Source organism: Henckelia pumila, chromosome 3 (genome assembly GCF_033568475.1).
Source record: "Henckelia pumila isolate YLH828 chromosome 3, ASM3356847v2, whole genome shotgun sequence".
In the NCBI taxonomy this organism is placed as follows: domain Eukaryota; kingdom Viridiplantae; phylum Streptophyta; class Magnoliopsida; order Lamiales; family Gesneriaceae; genus Henckelia; species Henckelia pumila.
Genome location: NC_133122.1, coordinates 45,366,257 through 45,382,671, shown reverse-complemented (window position 1 = coordinate 45,382,671; position 16,415 = coordinate 45,366,257). Strand labels below are relative to the sequence as shown.

General features: G+C 34.5%; 2 protein-coding genes across 3 annotated transcripts; both read right to left on the bottom strand.

The window, feature by feature from the left end:
• Window positions 1–1,492: 1,492 nt before the first annotated feature.
• Window positions 1,493–12,863, bottom strand: LOC140887887 (protein SEMI-ROLLED LEAF 2). 2 transcript variants are annotated; one of them, XM_073295465.1, is made up of 19 exons: window positions 12,360–12,863; window positions 11,703–11,777; window positions 10,451–10,566; window positions 9,607–9,721; window positions 9,180–9,308; window positions 8,010–8,057; window positions 7,172–7,365; window positions 6,879–7,075; window positions 6,468–6,760; window positions 6,135–6,284; window positions 5,638–6,039; window positions 5,396–5,545; window positions 4,722–4,794; window positions 4,012–4,139; window positions 3,677–3,883; window positions 3,452–3,586; window positions 3,253–3,381; window positions 2,413–2,586; window positions 1,493–1,895 (listed from the first exon to the last, which is right to left on the bottom strand). In XM_073295465.1, exons 1-19 carry the CDS (start codon window positions 12,492–12,494, stop codon window positions 1,776–1,778), a joined length of 2,970 nt encoding a protein of 989 aa, XP_073151566.1. In that variant the 5' UTR covers window positions 12,495–12,863; the 3' UTR covers window positions 1,493–1,775. The 2 variants fall into 2 exon arrangements, with proteins under 2 accessions (XP_073151566.1, XP_073151567.1); XM_073295466.1 differs by lacking the exons at window positions 10,451–10,566; window positions 11,703–11,777; window positions 12,360–12,863 and having other exon boundaries at window positions 9,180–9,332.
• Window positions 12,864–13,232: 369 nt separating this feature from the next.
• Window positions 13,233–16,231, bottom strand: LOC140892496 (polygalacturonase-like). The gene is made up of 9 exons (XM_073301416.1): window positions 15,947–16,231; window positions 15,604–15,735; window positions 14,896–15,057; window positions 14,741–14,767; window positions 14,439–14,646; window positions 14,244–14,325; window positions 14,035–14,143; window positions 13,818–13,934; window positions 13,233–13,710 (listed from the first exon to the last, which is right to left on the bottom strand). Exons 1-9 carry the CDS (start codon window positions 16,142–16,144, stop codon window positions 13,486–13,488), a joined length of 1,260 nt encoding a protein of 419 aa, XP_073157517.1. The 5' UTR covers window positions 16,145–16,231; the 3' UTR covers window positions 13,233–13,485.
• Between the last annotated feature and the right edge of the window lie 184 nt (window positions 16,232–16,415).

Genomic DNA, 16,415 nt, shown 5'->3' with positions numbered 1-16,415 from the left:
TCGTCTTCTACCATCGCTCACCTCCGTATTTACAACCATAATATATCTATTCATTGTAACTTGTTTGTTTGTTTGTTTTTTTTTTTTTTACCACATGTTTTGGCTGTAGAATTGTAAATATCATGGTTTTGTAAATAGGAAAAAAAACAAAAAAAAAAGAAAGAAAAAAATATGAACATTATTTTGTCCAAAAGGGCGATGAATGGCCCACGACTTAAACTTTTCTTCTTAAGATTCAAAGCCATCTTCATCCCTTCACACATTCCCATCATATCCATTTATCTTGAATTATTTCAAGTTTTTTCTCCAAGCATAAGCAAAACCCCTTTCCTATATTCCATATGGCAGCCTATACAATCGGCCATTTAAGCCTCTTCAAGCACAACCCGTGTCTATTAATTCCCACAAAAAAATCAAGAAAACCAGTAACATCTTGTTGTGATCCCACCGAGCCCTTTAATGCCCAGAAAAGGAACAAGGAAAAGATACAAGAAAAGGGTATTCTTCAGCTGACTTTTGTTGGTATGAAGAAATTCGGAGAGGGATTGACAGATAATATGAGGCCAAAGCAAAAAGGTGATTGGAAAGATGTGACTTTGATGAGCCTTTCTTTTGCAGTGTATGTGTATATGTCGCAGAAGATTGTTTGTGCTTACTGTGTGTGGATGTCCATGCCCAGCCAACCTTGGTAAATAAATATATATGTCTTATAAAGCTACTTGTAATTTCTACCTCTTTCTTTCTAGTCTTTTTGGATCTTGTCTGCTAATTAATCATAGGCTATTTTCATGTAAATTTCTTGCTTAATTAATATGGCCAAAAATGAAGGTATGTATTTGTATTGTAATCTTAATTATCTACTAGAAATGCTTAAATTTGCTATAACATCAGGGAACATGATTTTTGGTATAAACAGATAAGAAAGGTTTCTGGAGGCTGCAACTGGTTTAATTTCATAAATCCACACTCCTGTCATTCCACAGTGCAATGAAATTTTGTTTTATTTTAAACAATATACAAATGGAAAAAAAAGGTGAAATTAACTTGTTTCTTTTCGTCATTTGACCTGAAATATTGAATAGAGATAAAATGGTTAAAATGTTTCGATACTCGTGTTCGAAATCTAATTATTATTATTATTATAATAAAATGCCCGTAACTCAAAAATATGTTGTTAGTTTCAAAGACAAAATTTAGAAAAACGACATTTTTTGCCATTTTCATATCCAAACGTACTGGAGTTACGCGTGGCACAACTTTCTTTGCCTTCTGGACTCAACTTTTGAAAGCCAAAATGAAGAGATAGATATGAACTTTTTGTTTTTGACCAATTTATACGAACTTTTCAAACATTATAATTATGAGTTTTACTCGTGTTGTTATCGATACCACAAAAATGACATGAAAGTGACGTGTTTGCGTCAAATGAGATTTTATCTAATCAAATTCTAATAAGATTAAAAAAAAAAAATTATATTACAACAAAGCTCGCCAAAAAAGAAACACGTTTACACATTGTGATTCAACAAAAGTATGTCAGCAAATCGCGGAAGCCAACAGACAAAACTAACTTCGTATAGTATTTTTTTTCTCAGCTATTTATTTTATTATTATTATTTCACTCTTCAAACTCCGTGTAGTTTAAAAATAATAATGAACTCGTAAAAGAACTTGATGAATATTCACACTGAAATTGTATCCATCTTTCCAAAACAAAAATATCTCTTCTCCGCAACTAACTCCGCAAGAATGTAAGCTAACCAAATCGAAGCATATCAGCTTCCAGCTGCTTTCAAGAAGTTATCATATGGACTTGAAGCCGGTAGAGGAAGGAAGTCGAGATGATGCTGAAATTCAGCAGAGCAAGGCATAGCAACAATTGCAGAAGAAGATGCCTGAAACAAAAATGGCAAAATGAATCACTATACTATGTGCAGTTATATAATTTCATGTACTCCTGCAGTAAACTATACTGACAGAAACACACTGAACAGTGAAACATAACAAACGGATTTAATATATTTCGTAACAAACAAGAATATCAAAGTCCACAGATGATAGTTCCAGCAAAGACTCGTGGTTTGACAGAATCTTAGGGGAAATGTGTTATTTATTTGTTCTTGATATTTACTTGAAATGTTGACGCGTAAATGATAAAAATATAGACCCTTTTAAAGATACACAAATCCATAAGAGAACAAATCAATTTAAAATCATAACATAGTTAATAATTAAATAATAATGTTTAATTTAAGTAAATTAAGAATTTAAGATTATCAGAAATGAAATGCACCCAAATGGCATAAATATGGGATATTCCAGATTGACTCGTTTGGACAAATACCAAGACGGAGTACATGTACCACGACATAAACACAGAGAGATATCTAATAAAGTGCTCTGAGCGTTGACCTGATTAGTGAAGGTAGATGAGATCTCTTGAAAAAACTGGGCATTCGTGATATTGGACATGACTTGCTGCTTTGCCATTTGAAGAGATTCACACTGATCCGCCATATCCTTAAATGGCAGGTCAGAAGGGGTTGAGACTGAAAGCCGCACAACCTCTTTCGTTGTCTCCGACACCTGAGCCAACATTAGTACCATGATTTTAGTAGTGCTGTCAGCATGAGTGAGGGTCGCAACCACTTAAACACAAAACAGAATGAAAATAAAATTGGCCACAAAAATGTTGTATCAACAGGCACAAAAAAATCATTATCCTTTTCTCCATTATGTTATTACAAAAGCAAGCACCCGTTCGTCACATCCTTCACCGAGAATATCTTTCTGAGTGAAATAGTTTCTTTTCAAATAAAAAATAGTAAACAATTCAAATTGCTTGAGTTGAAAACTTATAAATCAATTGTTAAATCAATTTCCAACTAGTCAATAGTGGAGAAATAATCTGGCATGCATCACATCTTCAATAATCGTTAACTGTCTAGTTTAATGCAAAGGCTGCAGACAGCTTACATGGAAACGATAATAACAAAAATGATCTAAAAGCATACTAAATTGTAAATTATTTGTATGCCAATTAGTTTTCAAGATTCTCAATTGTAAGGAGTTATCGTGCCTTGTTTCCAATCAAAAAACACATATAGTTCAATTGATAGTTAACAAAAATAAAACACATAGCCATATAAGAAATATGACTGTGATGTGGCTGGTCTTTCAACGAATGAAATTTCTTGATGCAAGGCAAACCATTGAAACCAGAAGATATAACATTACAATTATATAACATACCATATCTATAAATTGGTTGACACTTAGGAGGCTGGGACTTTCCAATGTCAAAGGGGAGAAAATATCTGTTTGGCTTTCAAATGAATCAGTTGGAAAGTCATCATTTATGAGCAATATTGGATCTTTGACCTGCAGTCGGCACAAGCAAAGAGATGTAAGTTTTAAGGAAGAAAATGAATCAAGCACTTGATTAGTATACCTCTGGAGAAGATTTTTTTAAACCAAATTGATATGTTTGCCCAGGAGTTTCAGTGACTAGCTGAGCTCCCAAAGGGCATACATCATCAGGAAGAAAATCTTTAAGCAATTTCTCCTTAATAATGGATGATTCGGCCTACACAAAAATCTCGAGAATTAGATGTGGATTGAGTAACTACTGGCAATGGTTCTACTACAGAAGAGAACAGAATCATAAGATGTATACACTGGATAGATTCCCCAAATTCTCCACTATCATGGAAGCGAAAAATTCTGTGGATTGGTCCTCATTAATTTCTATGGCTGCGAGTGACTTCATAGCATCATCTTCATCTTCTTTTGATCCATAAACTTTCCTCATATGGTTTACTTCTGTATTACCATCTGCCGCCTGCAACTTACAGTCATCAACCAACTGGAGAAAAGGATCAACCTGTGGAAGTGGTTTATTAAACATAGCACACGTTACACTTTAGACTTTGGGAAACCGCATGGCCAAACTGAAGATGATCAAAAGCCTGCTGCTGAAAACAGGTCACAAATCAATGTCAGTTCACCTACCGTTTTATCAGTCAATGCCGCCTTGGCAGATGTAACAAGAGAACGAAAATTGTACGCTTCCGATAAAAAGAGGATCATTGAAGTAGCCAAAGTGAAAAGAGACCTACGACGTGATGGTTGAAGTGGGCCTAGAAGTGCAAGAAAAACCATTCATGTGATTATTCATCAGCAAATCATTAATCCACATATAGGGGGAAGTGAACTCCAAAAATCTCAAATCAACGGTTATTCGATTTAGTGTCATGCTGCACTTTAAACTGAAACACAGCACATCACCCAATGTCCTAATGATATCTTTCATTCACATCATTCATATATGTACTACGAGGATCATATTCCACATATTATATATATATATATATATATATATATATATATATAGAACAAAAACATCCGAATTAGACACCATTCCATGCATAGTATCTTCATTATTTCATCGCAAAGACATAGTCAAGGACATTGTGCAGATCTCACATGTTAGGTGGGCCATATCATTTCCGATAGAGGTTGGACCATTAAAAAGGGCATTGATCAATTGAAAGGAACATGTCTCTAGCATTGCACCCAAAATATTTTGTGTGACAAGTACTATTGGGGTTTCGATTTGTGAAATTGGATTTATTTAGTTAACTTCCTTCAAATGCTCAACAAACTTCCAATTAGCAAGGACAGAAACATGCCACAGTTCAAATTCATTGATAGGAATCTACCTCCTTGAAGAGATATGCTCCTTAGGGAAAACGCAAGTTGAAAACTTCGAATGAGAATCTCATGACCAGACTTCTGAAAATGTGCAAAGAGATGGTCAGGAAATATCCATGAATCATGACAATGGGGCATGAATCATTTTGTTTAGTTTATTCAGTTAAAATGCATAAAGCAAAGAAACAAAGTGAACAACATTTCGTGGGAGCATAAAGGAACATCCATGAAAAAGGTGCAAGTGAAATGCAAGGATAACTTCTAATTAGTAGGGTGTCAGCTCAACATAGTATGAATTGGTAAGAACAAATAAGTTTTAACGCAATACATATAGACAGATGACTTTTAATTTTATGAAGGAAAAAGGTCCATATTTCAAACCTTTAGCACATACATCTCAATCTTCCAAGCTACAATATCTCCGAACCGCCTCTAATTTGTATATCAATTCCTAATGCAATTTTGTTTCCTTTTTAATTTTTTGTTTACTGACAAATTTGTGTCATTTGTCTGCTTACTCAATTTTTTCGAATAGCAGAAAAGAGAATTAAAAAGTATTTCAAAAAAAAAAAAAAGAATGAAAATGACCTTAAACTTCCTTGCTCCTATTGAGCATACAGAAAAGAGAAAGACATTGCACATTAGACACCAACAAACTGTGGTTATAAAATCACAGTATTACCTTGTTTTGTGAAAATAACATCACCAAGCTGTAAGTATGAGCGATTGCTTCATAGTTTGCAGGGGAGTTCAAGTGAGATTGTGCCTGCACCCAGATTGAAGAAAGCAAAAGGCTGATTTGTCTGGTTTTCAACTTCAGAGATATTCCATTCTGCATAAAACACATAATGTTATGACAGATGCCCAACAAACAGTTTTGTAAGTGTTCTTTGAGGATGTTCAAATAGCATTAAAGCAAAATACCGGTTCTGTATCCAGATTAGCCATGGTTGGTGGAACTGATTGCCTTTTGACACTTATGCTTCGACTATAGCTGGATGTCAGACGCGCAAGCATGGACTGATTTTTGATATTTTTATCTGTATCTAGCAAATTTTCATCCGCTTGTTCTATAACAGTCCGCGAGGTAGTGTGTTCTTTTCTCATCTTTTCAAAGAGAGCTGCTGAAGAGGAAAAGGTGGAAACGGATCTAGATAGTGTCCTCTGTAAATCAACAGGTTTAACAGAACATTTGGAGGCAGTAAAAGGGCAAACAGATGATGGAACAAGTACAACTGTAAATACACGATGAGCTCCAAGCCTTATTTCATGGTCTTGAGACACCATTGCTAGAAGTATTTGATGGAACAAAGCCTCAGGGAAAGCCTATAATAATAAAAGATATATCTAAGGAAGATTTACAAGAAACACTCAAACAATATACTAGAACATATCATATTTTAAACATATACCAAACATGCCTTATTTTGGTATAATATATTTGGTAAGAAAGCAGCAATCTGAGCGGTGCGGTAGACAGCACCAATTGTGTTTCTAGCCATGACTGTTATATTTGAAATGCTCTCCAACATCATTGACATTAAATCCAGGATGGGTCCAGCATCTCCGACCTATCATATATTTGGTAACAATATCCAAAAACCTCTTAGAAGTTAGAACGTAACTAAACCAGAGTCTACTACAGGCATTAGGCATCGCACGTAACGTAAGCAACATTAAGCTTTGATTTGCAAATAGTTAGCTCCCGATGCTGGTTAAATCTATCCGTAATGAATTAGAAATAAAAAGGTAACCTTGCGAGACATTTGAATGAGGCACTCATTGACGACTGCATAGAGCTTCCTATTCCATTGAATTACTTCTTCTCCAAGGTCCGAGTCATCAAGAGAGCAGTGAATACTTTTCCTCAGATGTCTCATCATATCACTAAATGCACCAATAATTGTCACAGATGGCTGAGCCTTTGTTGCTTGAGCCAGAGAGGTCGCAAGCTGCACAATATCTATCTGCATATGAGGTATTCTCAGAACATTCTTGTGATCAAGATGCTTGATTACGGTAGAGAGCAAGAAATGAGTGTTATAATCTGCATTCACGGTAACCAGAGTAATTAAATACACAGAAGATCCCAATGATTACAAAAGGCTGATTTGGCCTCAGTTTATAACTCAAATTTACTATACTAGAGAAGGGGGAGAAAAAACCTGATTTCTCCATTATCGATTGCATGTCCAGCAATACTGAAAGAGCAAGCCCATGATCAGGAGACCAGAGATTCCCTTGATCGAAATAGCGGAATAATGCCTCTAGAACACGCCGTACAGTCGTAGCCTCTCTGGCTAACTTCGCCATGTTATGCAAGCAGACTCTTGTCCAGAATTTAGGGTTTCCACTATCTGCTCTGTTTCCAATAAAGTAATCGATCATGGTGACAAGAAGATTGAAGTAGCTGGGTTAAGAATAAATTCATTACAAACACCTTGGAAAGAGGTATTACAAGGTATAGTAGTCTTTTTCATTGACAATCCTCCTCCAAGAAACTGCTCTTTTCATGATATCTGATGACAGAAACATCTGGTTTTCAACATTAAGCACTTGTTGATCCCTATTCTGCATATTCTGGCTACCGTTATTCGAATTATTGGACTCCTCGGAAGGGTCTTGACAATTTTCCAGGACAGCAGACACAACCTGATCTTTTGAAAATAAGAGTAATAATTGAGCATAAAAGTAGTCAAAGACCTTCAGATGAGAAGGAAAATTATTAGCAAACTTCCAGAAAGAGCATGGACATTTAAAAGGTGCCAAATTAAAAGAATACCCGGCAGCAAAAAGGGGCAAAGGATGTGCAAATACTAATAGAAAAGAAGAACATGAGCTGTTGTATTTTTCAAATCTTCTATCATAAAGAAATTTGTACATGAGCACGCGTGCCAACAATTTGGAAAGAGTTACAAACTTTAAAAGATCAAGTCAAATGTAAGTACTGTCAAGCATTAACAAAAATTCACCAATCCCATGATGCTGTTGTATATAGCTAATCTTAGTGACACTTGTAACGTCTTCGAGAGCAAAAAGAACAAATAAACAAATGCATGATATCATAGTAATCAACGTGAGTTAAAGATGTGGCAATTGATTCACAAAATAGTATGATACAAAGTGATACTACAAGTCCCAATTGATGCAATAATTTCCTACAATGTACCAATTGAAAAGGTCGCAGTAAAAAGGAATATGCCAAACTAGTTCAAATATAAAAAGGCATCCAACTTTGAACTTTCAAGGGAGTGCCAAAACCACCAGCAATAAATAAACTATCAAAAAATACTCACATTGTCAAAGTCGGTTGAGATATAACAAAATTCACCCATGAACCAGATCTGTCAGTCGAAAGATTGAGGAGAATTTGTCAGAGCAAAATGCAACTAAACTCTAATTAGCAGAAAGCAGAGTGAGAAAATAACAGGAAAGAAAAAAAAATCAGATCTATCAATTCAAGCATATACCGAGAAGAAAAAAGCATTCACCAAGAGATAGAAATGCCATTAATTTCTTCGAATGCAAGTTTCTAAAGTCTTCAATTTTCTATGAAACAAAATATGGAACTAGGCAAGTATCATGTTGTATGCAAGAAAATCTCACGAGCACAATTATTGAAGGCATGCACCTAGTGTTCTTAAGCCAACATCTAGGTTAGTGCTTCAATTAAGCACAGGCCTGGCATGCACTTGTGCTTTAGGTAAAGCTCTTGACTTGCTAATGTGGGGGTGTCTACTGTCAACACGTCGAGAAGGAAACGGATTGTGGGATTATCAAGATTGTTTACACATCAAATAACCAGACTGCCAATATCCTTATAAAGACATTGCTGGAGGACGATGCCTTGCATGATTATCCACGGCCAAGATCGAGGGAAAATATAGACACCTTAGGAAACAGTTATATCCTTTAAGTTTGTTGTTGTTAGTCCGCACCTTATTTCTATATGGTTGTATCTAGCTTGATTCTTGCCCAAGAATAATCATCTGTTTGCAGGGGTAACAAAATAGGGGAATTAGTAAAATGACTCAGCATATTTATCATTTTATTCTGATTTAATGAATGATGTCCTTACACCCCCAAATCTTCATAAAATAACAATGAGAGTAATGCACCAATGCACTTTTGGACTTCTCCATTTTCCCCTTGCGGTGCCCACAGAACAAATCCCTATTTATATACTACTCAATTTCCTTCTCAAAATTTGAATTTAAAAAGTAAATAATGAAACCGACGCCAATTCTTTACCACTGCTTTCTATCAAGATTGTAAAGGCGTACAAAATCTCACTTGTCAATTCTAAAGAGACAGAAACAGAACCATGCAAAAGATTAGCTGCTCAAAAGCAAAGGCCTCGAGTGGTTGATGGGAAAGGGAAAGATACCTTGAATTTTTCATGTTGTTTATAAAAGGTATTTCTTTGCTGCTTGAAATATAAAAGTTATACATATGATGAAGCTTACCATAGAAGAGAGTGCTTGAAGGCCAGCACAACGTAGTTGCAGCATCCTTTCATCATTACCCATCTCTTGAGCTAGAAGACAGAGTTTTGGAATCAAACCCTCCAAGTTGAACATATAGGTACCGTCCCTCTAAAACAATAAGATCACATAAGCCTAGAAAGGAGCGTTAAGAATGTTACCATAAAGAATTAGAGATCCTTGTCATTTCAAGTAAACCAAGGAATGGACACAGTTGATCGAAAAGTTTCTTTTTTGTTGTTTGGTTCCTGTTCAAGGACTTAATAACAAAAAACCATCAAGTCCTTGCAACTTTCTACATTATATTGTTAACTTATATTTTCACTATCACTTTTTTCTTGTTTATTTTTCCCTTTTTCTGCTTTTTTGTCATTTCCCAAAGATTAAGTCGCTGGAAGAGGAACCACACCTGGTTATTTACAAAGTCAAAAAGTGCCCGGCAACCATTAATTCGCATCTCATCGTGCCTCGTTTGATCCAGTAAGATGTGTATTATGCTGAGAAAGCTACCAGCAAACAATGGCCTGCCATGTAATTCTCATGATATACAGTGAAGCGAAATCATAACATCATGAATAAAACTTGCTGCATAACAACTAAAAGGGTTCTTGATGATCATAAATGCCAGAAGATTGCTAATGCTAATGACATCTGGAAGATTCACTTAGACTGATCTTCGTTAATTTCACAATCAAATTTAGATATAAGTCAGATACCTTGTTTCGCCTAGTTAGATGCTAACTCTCTTTAATAAACCTATAGTTACTCTTTCCAAATTTCTCACAAGAGAGACCACTTAAAATTCTTCCACCAACAATCTCGTTCCAGAAATTTCCTTTGTAATAATTATCATAATTAAACATAGTTCCGGTGACATTACCAGCTGCAAGACTAGCCTGTGCCCAATTGTGGATACAGAATCTCTCAATTTTCCGAGCCATGAAAATAAATATGCTGGAAAATTAATTCTGTAGAGTTATTGAAAATTTTTATGCAAGTGCATGCAACTTATAAATTAGAAACATCTTACTAGCATTTAAGGTAATGCAGAGTCAAAAGTACAGAAACTAAGAAAAGTCTCTTGCAGTTTCACATATTAGAAATATAAGATTTATGATATGCATTCACATGCAAATTTAGAATTCCAATATTGAGGTACAAAAATGTACAAATATCAATGTAACAAAAGCAACCAAAAAATAAGAGCACTGAGTAGTAACTTTTAACTAAAGAAAAAAGATAAAGGAACTCACATTTGCTGTTTGCAAGACATCAGCAGCTTTCGATAGACACAAACGACAACTTTCACAGACTTGAGATTTTCATTTCTCAGCTCTCGATAACACCTTTGCTCAAGAAAAGTTGTAATCTGTTATAAAACCACAAGCTGTCATTACCCATTTTTCGCAAAGTCTGCTCCAACTAGATAAAAACAACCAGCAAATGATAATAAAATTTACAACTCAAAAGTACGTCAAATTTAAGGCGCTCTGGTTAATAGGAACCTAAACATGATACAGGTAGTTCAGCTAGATATGCATATATGAACCCAAACAAAAATGTCTGTACTTCAAACCATGAATATAATTATTCTGGTGAGACAATAACCAATAAGACTTTAAATTTGAGATACAAGGACTAAGCCTTATATGGACTGATCCATGTATCAAAGATCAGCAGGCATTTTTTCAAAAACAGTCAGCGTTCTTAGATCATGATGTTTTGCAACAAAGGGGCTATGGATTGAGCACTGAGCACCTTCCAGATATCAGTTGATATCCTCCAAAATACAGAAAAAATGGAGTTTAGAGAAATATTTCTCTGCCCTGAAAGAGTTGGCTTGAAAAACGTACCAAATTGCGTGGACTTCTCCTTGTGAGTGGCTGGCAAAACAGTATATAGAATGGCCTATATTTTCTAAATGCGCATTTAGTAATAATTTACCCAAAGACGTGGAAACCACACCTACATCAAACTATTCAAGTTGCAGGGAAATCCAAATGAAGTCTTTAACTAGTCTTGACAAAAAGATTGCCTAGAAGAAGACCATCAATAGACAGTTATGCATCATCTCCTAAAAAGGATAGAATTTTGACATATATTGTTTGCAAAAAAAGCAGAATGAAAATTCTAAAATGAAGATGGCTGAGTATATTATAAGGTAAATCGGGATGAAGAGGACACTGACAATGCAAGCTCTATTGCAATATAAGTATTTAATGAAAATAAAAAGGGTAAGAAGTATTCCCAGCAATGCAAGAACAAGGATACATGTGAGACAAAAGAACCAAAAGCAGGAAAATGGAAACACGATCAGGAAGGAAACAATTTGCAGATATATGACATATTGCATAATTAGTTCAACATACACATCCAATTTTTTCAGCAAGGGGAAAAAGGTATGAGATTGCCATGACACAATGTTAAAAATTCATGCACACTCAGTACACTGCGAAGTGGGAACCGACCAGTTGTACTCTGAGCATATGATCAAAGCAACCTAACCTTGGGCACACGTAAGGGGTTTTTTGAAGCATATTCACACAATTTACCGATTTTACGGTCATTAGGTTCTTCCTCCTGTAAAAGATAAGGGAGCAAATCAGTCAGATGATTAGATAAATTTGAAATTTGCAAGCTCAATTTACAACAGCATTAGTCCTAACATGCTAACCCCTAGTTCGCACATGAATACCACAAACTAATAGTGTCCTCGAGGCAAAATGTAACAAAGTTGAAATCAAATATTACATCTGTCTCAATGTAAGTGTCCTTTAAATGGTGCCAGGTCATCTTTTTTTTTTTTTTTTTAAATTTACCATTCAAGGATCTATTCAAGATAAATTTGAACTTCAAACTGACATAACGTTATTATGATTCAAAAGTTAAAAAACAAATAATTTGTGAGAACTAGTCCAGTGTGACATTACACAAACATTTAAAATCGAGAAAGAACGCAAATGGACAACGTACCCTTAACATATTAGCAGAACAAATCAATATTTCCTCTGATGACGTTAAGAAATCAAGCATCCTATACCTCAAATCATTTGAATAACATAACTCGATGACAAGAAAATAACATAAAATTTTTCACCTTTTTCTTGAAGGAAACTTGATCAGTAAAAACCAAATCAAAACATCAAATGAAACAAAACTAACCATATTCCGCGGGAAAATTTCTGCCAACAATTTCTTATAACGCTTGACAGGGTGCCGCGATCTCGGCCGCATTGCAGGGCAACAAGTACATAGACTGTCACAAACGGGCATAACTTGCTTCGACATTACACCCATTATTTTATTTTTCTCAGCCCTTTGAATTCACCACAGATTAAAAAAAGATAAAATCTTTACAGAAACGGGAGAAAACCCTCAATCGATTAGCTAATCAAATCAAAACCCGATAACGTGATCATAGAATGGAATGATCATCAAGAATAATGTGGAGACGAGGACCTGAAAAGAATCAGATAGATCTGGGAAACGGGACCGCGAATCGAGATGGGATTATTGGGAATGCGTGGAATTCATCGTGGATCGAATTAACAGAAGAAAAAAGGGGGAGGAAACAGATGAACAGAAGGAAAATTGTCGGAGAGTTTTGATTTTCAACGGCTTCCGACTTGTTCGAATGATTGCTGATGTTTCCCATTTCTTGTACACTGCATGGTTGACAACACTTATAGAAGGTGGGTGTGGTGTGGGGCCTTCTTGTTTTTTTTTTTTTCTCATGCCATCAAATAATGAAGGAGAATAACATTTATATTGTCCTATATATAATATAATTTGTATATTTTTTTTATTTTTTATCATATTATCAATTAATTCTTGATCTTAATCTTGTATTTGAATATTTCAAATTCATCATATGTTAATGTTTAATGGATTTAAGATACATCTAACCATGTGATGGAATTAACATGCATTTCAAACGTATAATTCAAACCAATTCATCCAAATCAAAACGAGAATATACATATATAGTTGGCCAAATATAGACGACTCTGTCTGTAATAAGGGTAAATTGTCTTATTTAAAATGAAATGAAATATAGATATTATAACATTCATGCAACTAGTATGTCTACCGACACCATGACAAAACCTCATATGAGGTGGGTCGGCTAGCTATTCTAACTTCTATCAAAATTCAAATCGACACAAAAACGAAGTACAAATCTAAAACACGAATGATGACCCCCGTACATTAATCTTTAATATTTGAATGTATGTATATACGTACATGTATAATTAAAATCAATCCTTATGAATGAATTGGCAGATGATCAGCAGCGTGGGAAGGAATTGGCAGCTGCAATATTTAACTTGGTAAGCTGAGAGCAAAAAGCTTGGGCCTTTCCATCTTCTCCGTGTGCGCTCAATTTCACGTTTTCCATGTAAAGATTTCTGCAGGGGAACGATTCGCTGCACATGAAATTTACCGCCACCTTCGTCGCGCTCGTGCCTCTAATGTTTCTGTACATTATGTTCTCTACTTGCACTGCTGAATTCTGCATTCATTGTTTCATTTAGCTACGTTAATTAACACATTTTTTCACATATATAATATACTATACTATACTATACATGTCACACTAGTATATAATATATATAGTACCTGCTGGACACATTTTTCATTTTTGTCGCAGTAGTTTTGGTTTATGATTATGGGATTGGAAACATTCTGCATGAGGATGTCTTCAAAGGCGATGTTTCTTGCACTTCCACTCCCTCCCTGCACAATTATATTTCACACAGACACTTGAATAATTAATTAATTAATTATTACACATAAATTTTCAGTGTGTATATGGTATGAATTATATTAATGTTACCTGCCAAGTTTTGATTCTGACTCCATTAGTTGCTCCTGTAATCTTTACACCCTTCACCAAAATATTTGAAACATGGTTTTCCGAATCATTTTCGCCTAAGCTTCCAATGCTGAAAATCAAATAGTTAAATTAATTAATTCTTTATTAAAAAAAATCAGTTAATATATTAAAAATGCAGAAAAGTTAAAAAAAAATCACAAATTAAGTACCTGATTCCATGGCCTGGTCCACACATTATGTTCTGCACTTGAACGTTGCTTGTTCCATTCACTATTGAAATACAATCATCACCTATATATATGTATACATTGCAAAAGATCAATTAAAAGATTTAATCATGAAATTAGTCATTATGCGAGATTAAAAGTAATTAATTAATTAACTGACTGGACACATTTACGTACCAGTTTTAATTATAGAGTCTAGGATATTGATATTCTGTGTTTTGGTGATGTGAATTCCATCGGTGTTAGGGCTATTCCCCGGTGATGTAATTCTAAGGTTCGAAGCCTCGACGTCGCGACAATCCTCGAAAACAACATGCATTTGTTGTGCATTTTGTAGATTTAAATTCGTCATCTTTAAATTCACAGAGTTTTTGAATGTCATGGCCTGCAGTTAATTAGCAACCGAAAAAATAAATAAAATTATTTAAGTACTAATCATTTTTTCTTTAATATAATATTAATTTGTATAGAAGACGTACCGTTGGTGCACTCTGCGTTTGACAAGGCTTCAAATGGGGGAAAGAAAAGGAGGAAAATATCAGCACATATATATTATTATGAAACAAAACGAAGTAAAATTAAATACTAATAATAATTTTTCATGAATAATAAATTTAAACATATACATATATACCTTAGTTTTCTTGATTTTGCAAGAATTTTTCCACCATATTTCACCATTGCCATCTATAGTGCCACCACCAAAAACATTCATATCCGCAACATCTTCGAACTTTATCCAAAGTCTCTTTGGGGTGTCATACATTTCCGATGTTGCCTTTATTGTACCTTGGATCTAAAATAAGACAATCCCATCGTCAATTTACAACTAACAATCTCATGCATGCATATTCAACATAAATCTAATATTTCTGTTGGGGTAATAATATAATAATTTTCACTGCTTGCTCTTAGAGTTATCAAAACGTGACGTTTTAACTGTTGTACAATTTAAAAGATTTGAATAATGATCATTACCAAAAACGTCTATAACTATTGATAAAACCATAAACGTCAATACTACAATTTCCACACACACATATATTTATTAGAATTAGGTGAATGACTATATATATTAGCCGGCTCCTGGACTAATTAATTTCAAATGTTATCATCTTCTTGTGTTTTGTTGTGAAGTGATATGTTTTATTATGTAATGCATGCATGAAGTAAGCGCCGGCCAGACAAATCCAGGCGATCGTTTTATATGCGATCAATTTATTTTTTTTCTCAAATTATTATATATAAATAGGTGTGTTAATATAATAAATCGCATACGTATTTATTTTTTAAAAATCTCTATGTGCATATGACGCAAGAATGTGTACGTAACGTAACTCACCTCCATAGAAACAGGACTCTTACAAGGGCCTGGAAAATTAACATGTTTAATGTAATAAGTTTTGCCTCTTGGAACCACGATCGTCGACGGATTCGTAGAGTTACAAGCCTTCTCCCAAGCTCTGCTGAATGCCTGGAAAACAAAGAAACATAAATTTATCAGAAACTAAATATATACTAATGATATATATGTTATAGGTGAAGAACTGCTAGCTAGAATCATAACTACAATTTATCTAACAGTTTTCCAGAAAAAATTAAAAATAAAATCAGATAGACTTAAAGTTTATAAGAGACATGCGATACATAATCAAATACAAGAAACTTGAATGAATCAAACTAACCTGGGCATTGTCTGATTTTCCGTCGGGTTTGGCTCCGAAATCTTCGACGTTGATGGTCACTACCTGTTGTGATATAGGCTGTTGATTGCTGTGATGTTTGGAGTGTTTTCTATGCTTATGGGATCTTCTTCCATGACAAGAGGAAGAACACAATAATAAAATTGTCAAAAGTGTGACAAATAAAATTCTGGGCATCATTATATGTTTGATAAAGAAAAACAAATTTTTTTATACTTTGGTAAGAATTGATCAAGAAGAATTGATATATATCTATGTATATATGTATCTTGATGAGCAAAGGTGGAGTTTATTAATTGTACACAAAAAAATAGGAGCAGAATGAATGCTTAAATACGTGAAGAAATTAATCTAAGGAAAAGGTAATGATTGATTTGCTTGTAATGAAGAATCACCATTGGTGTGCTGTGTTGACTCTACAGGTAAATTTCCAACTGAGGAAATTGAGTAA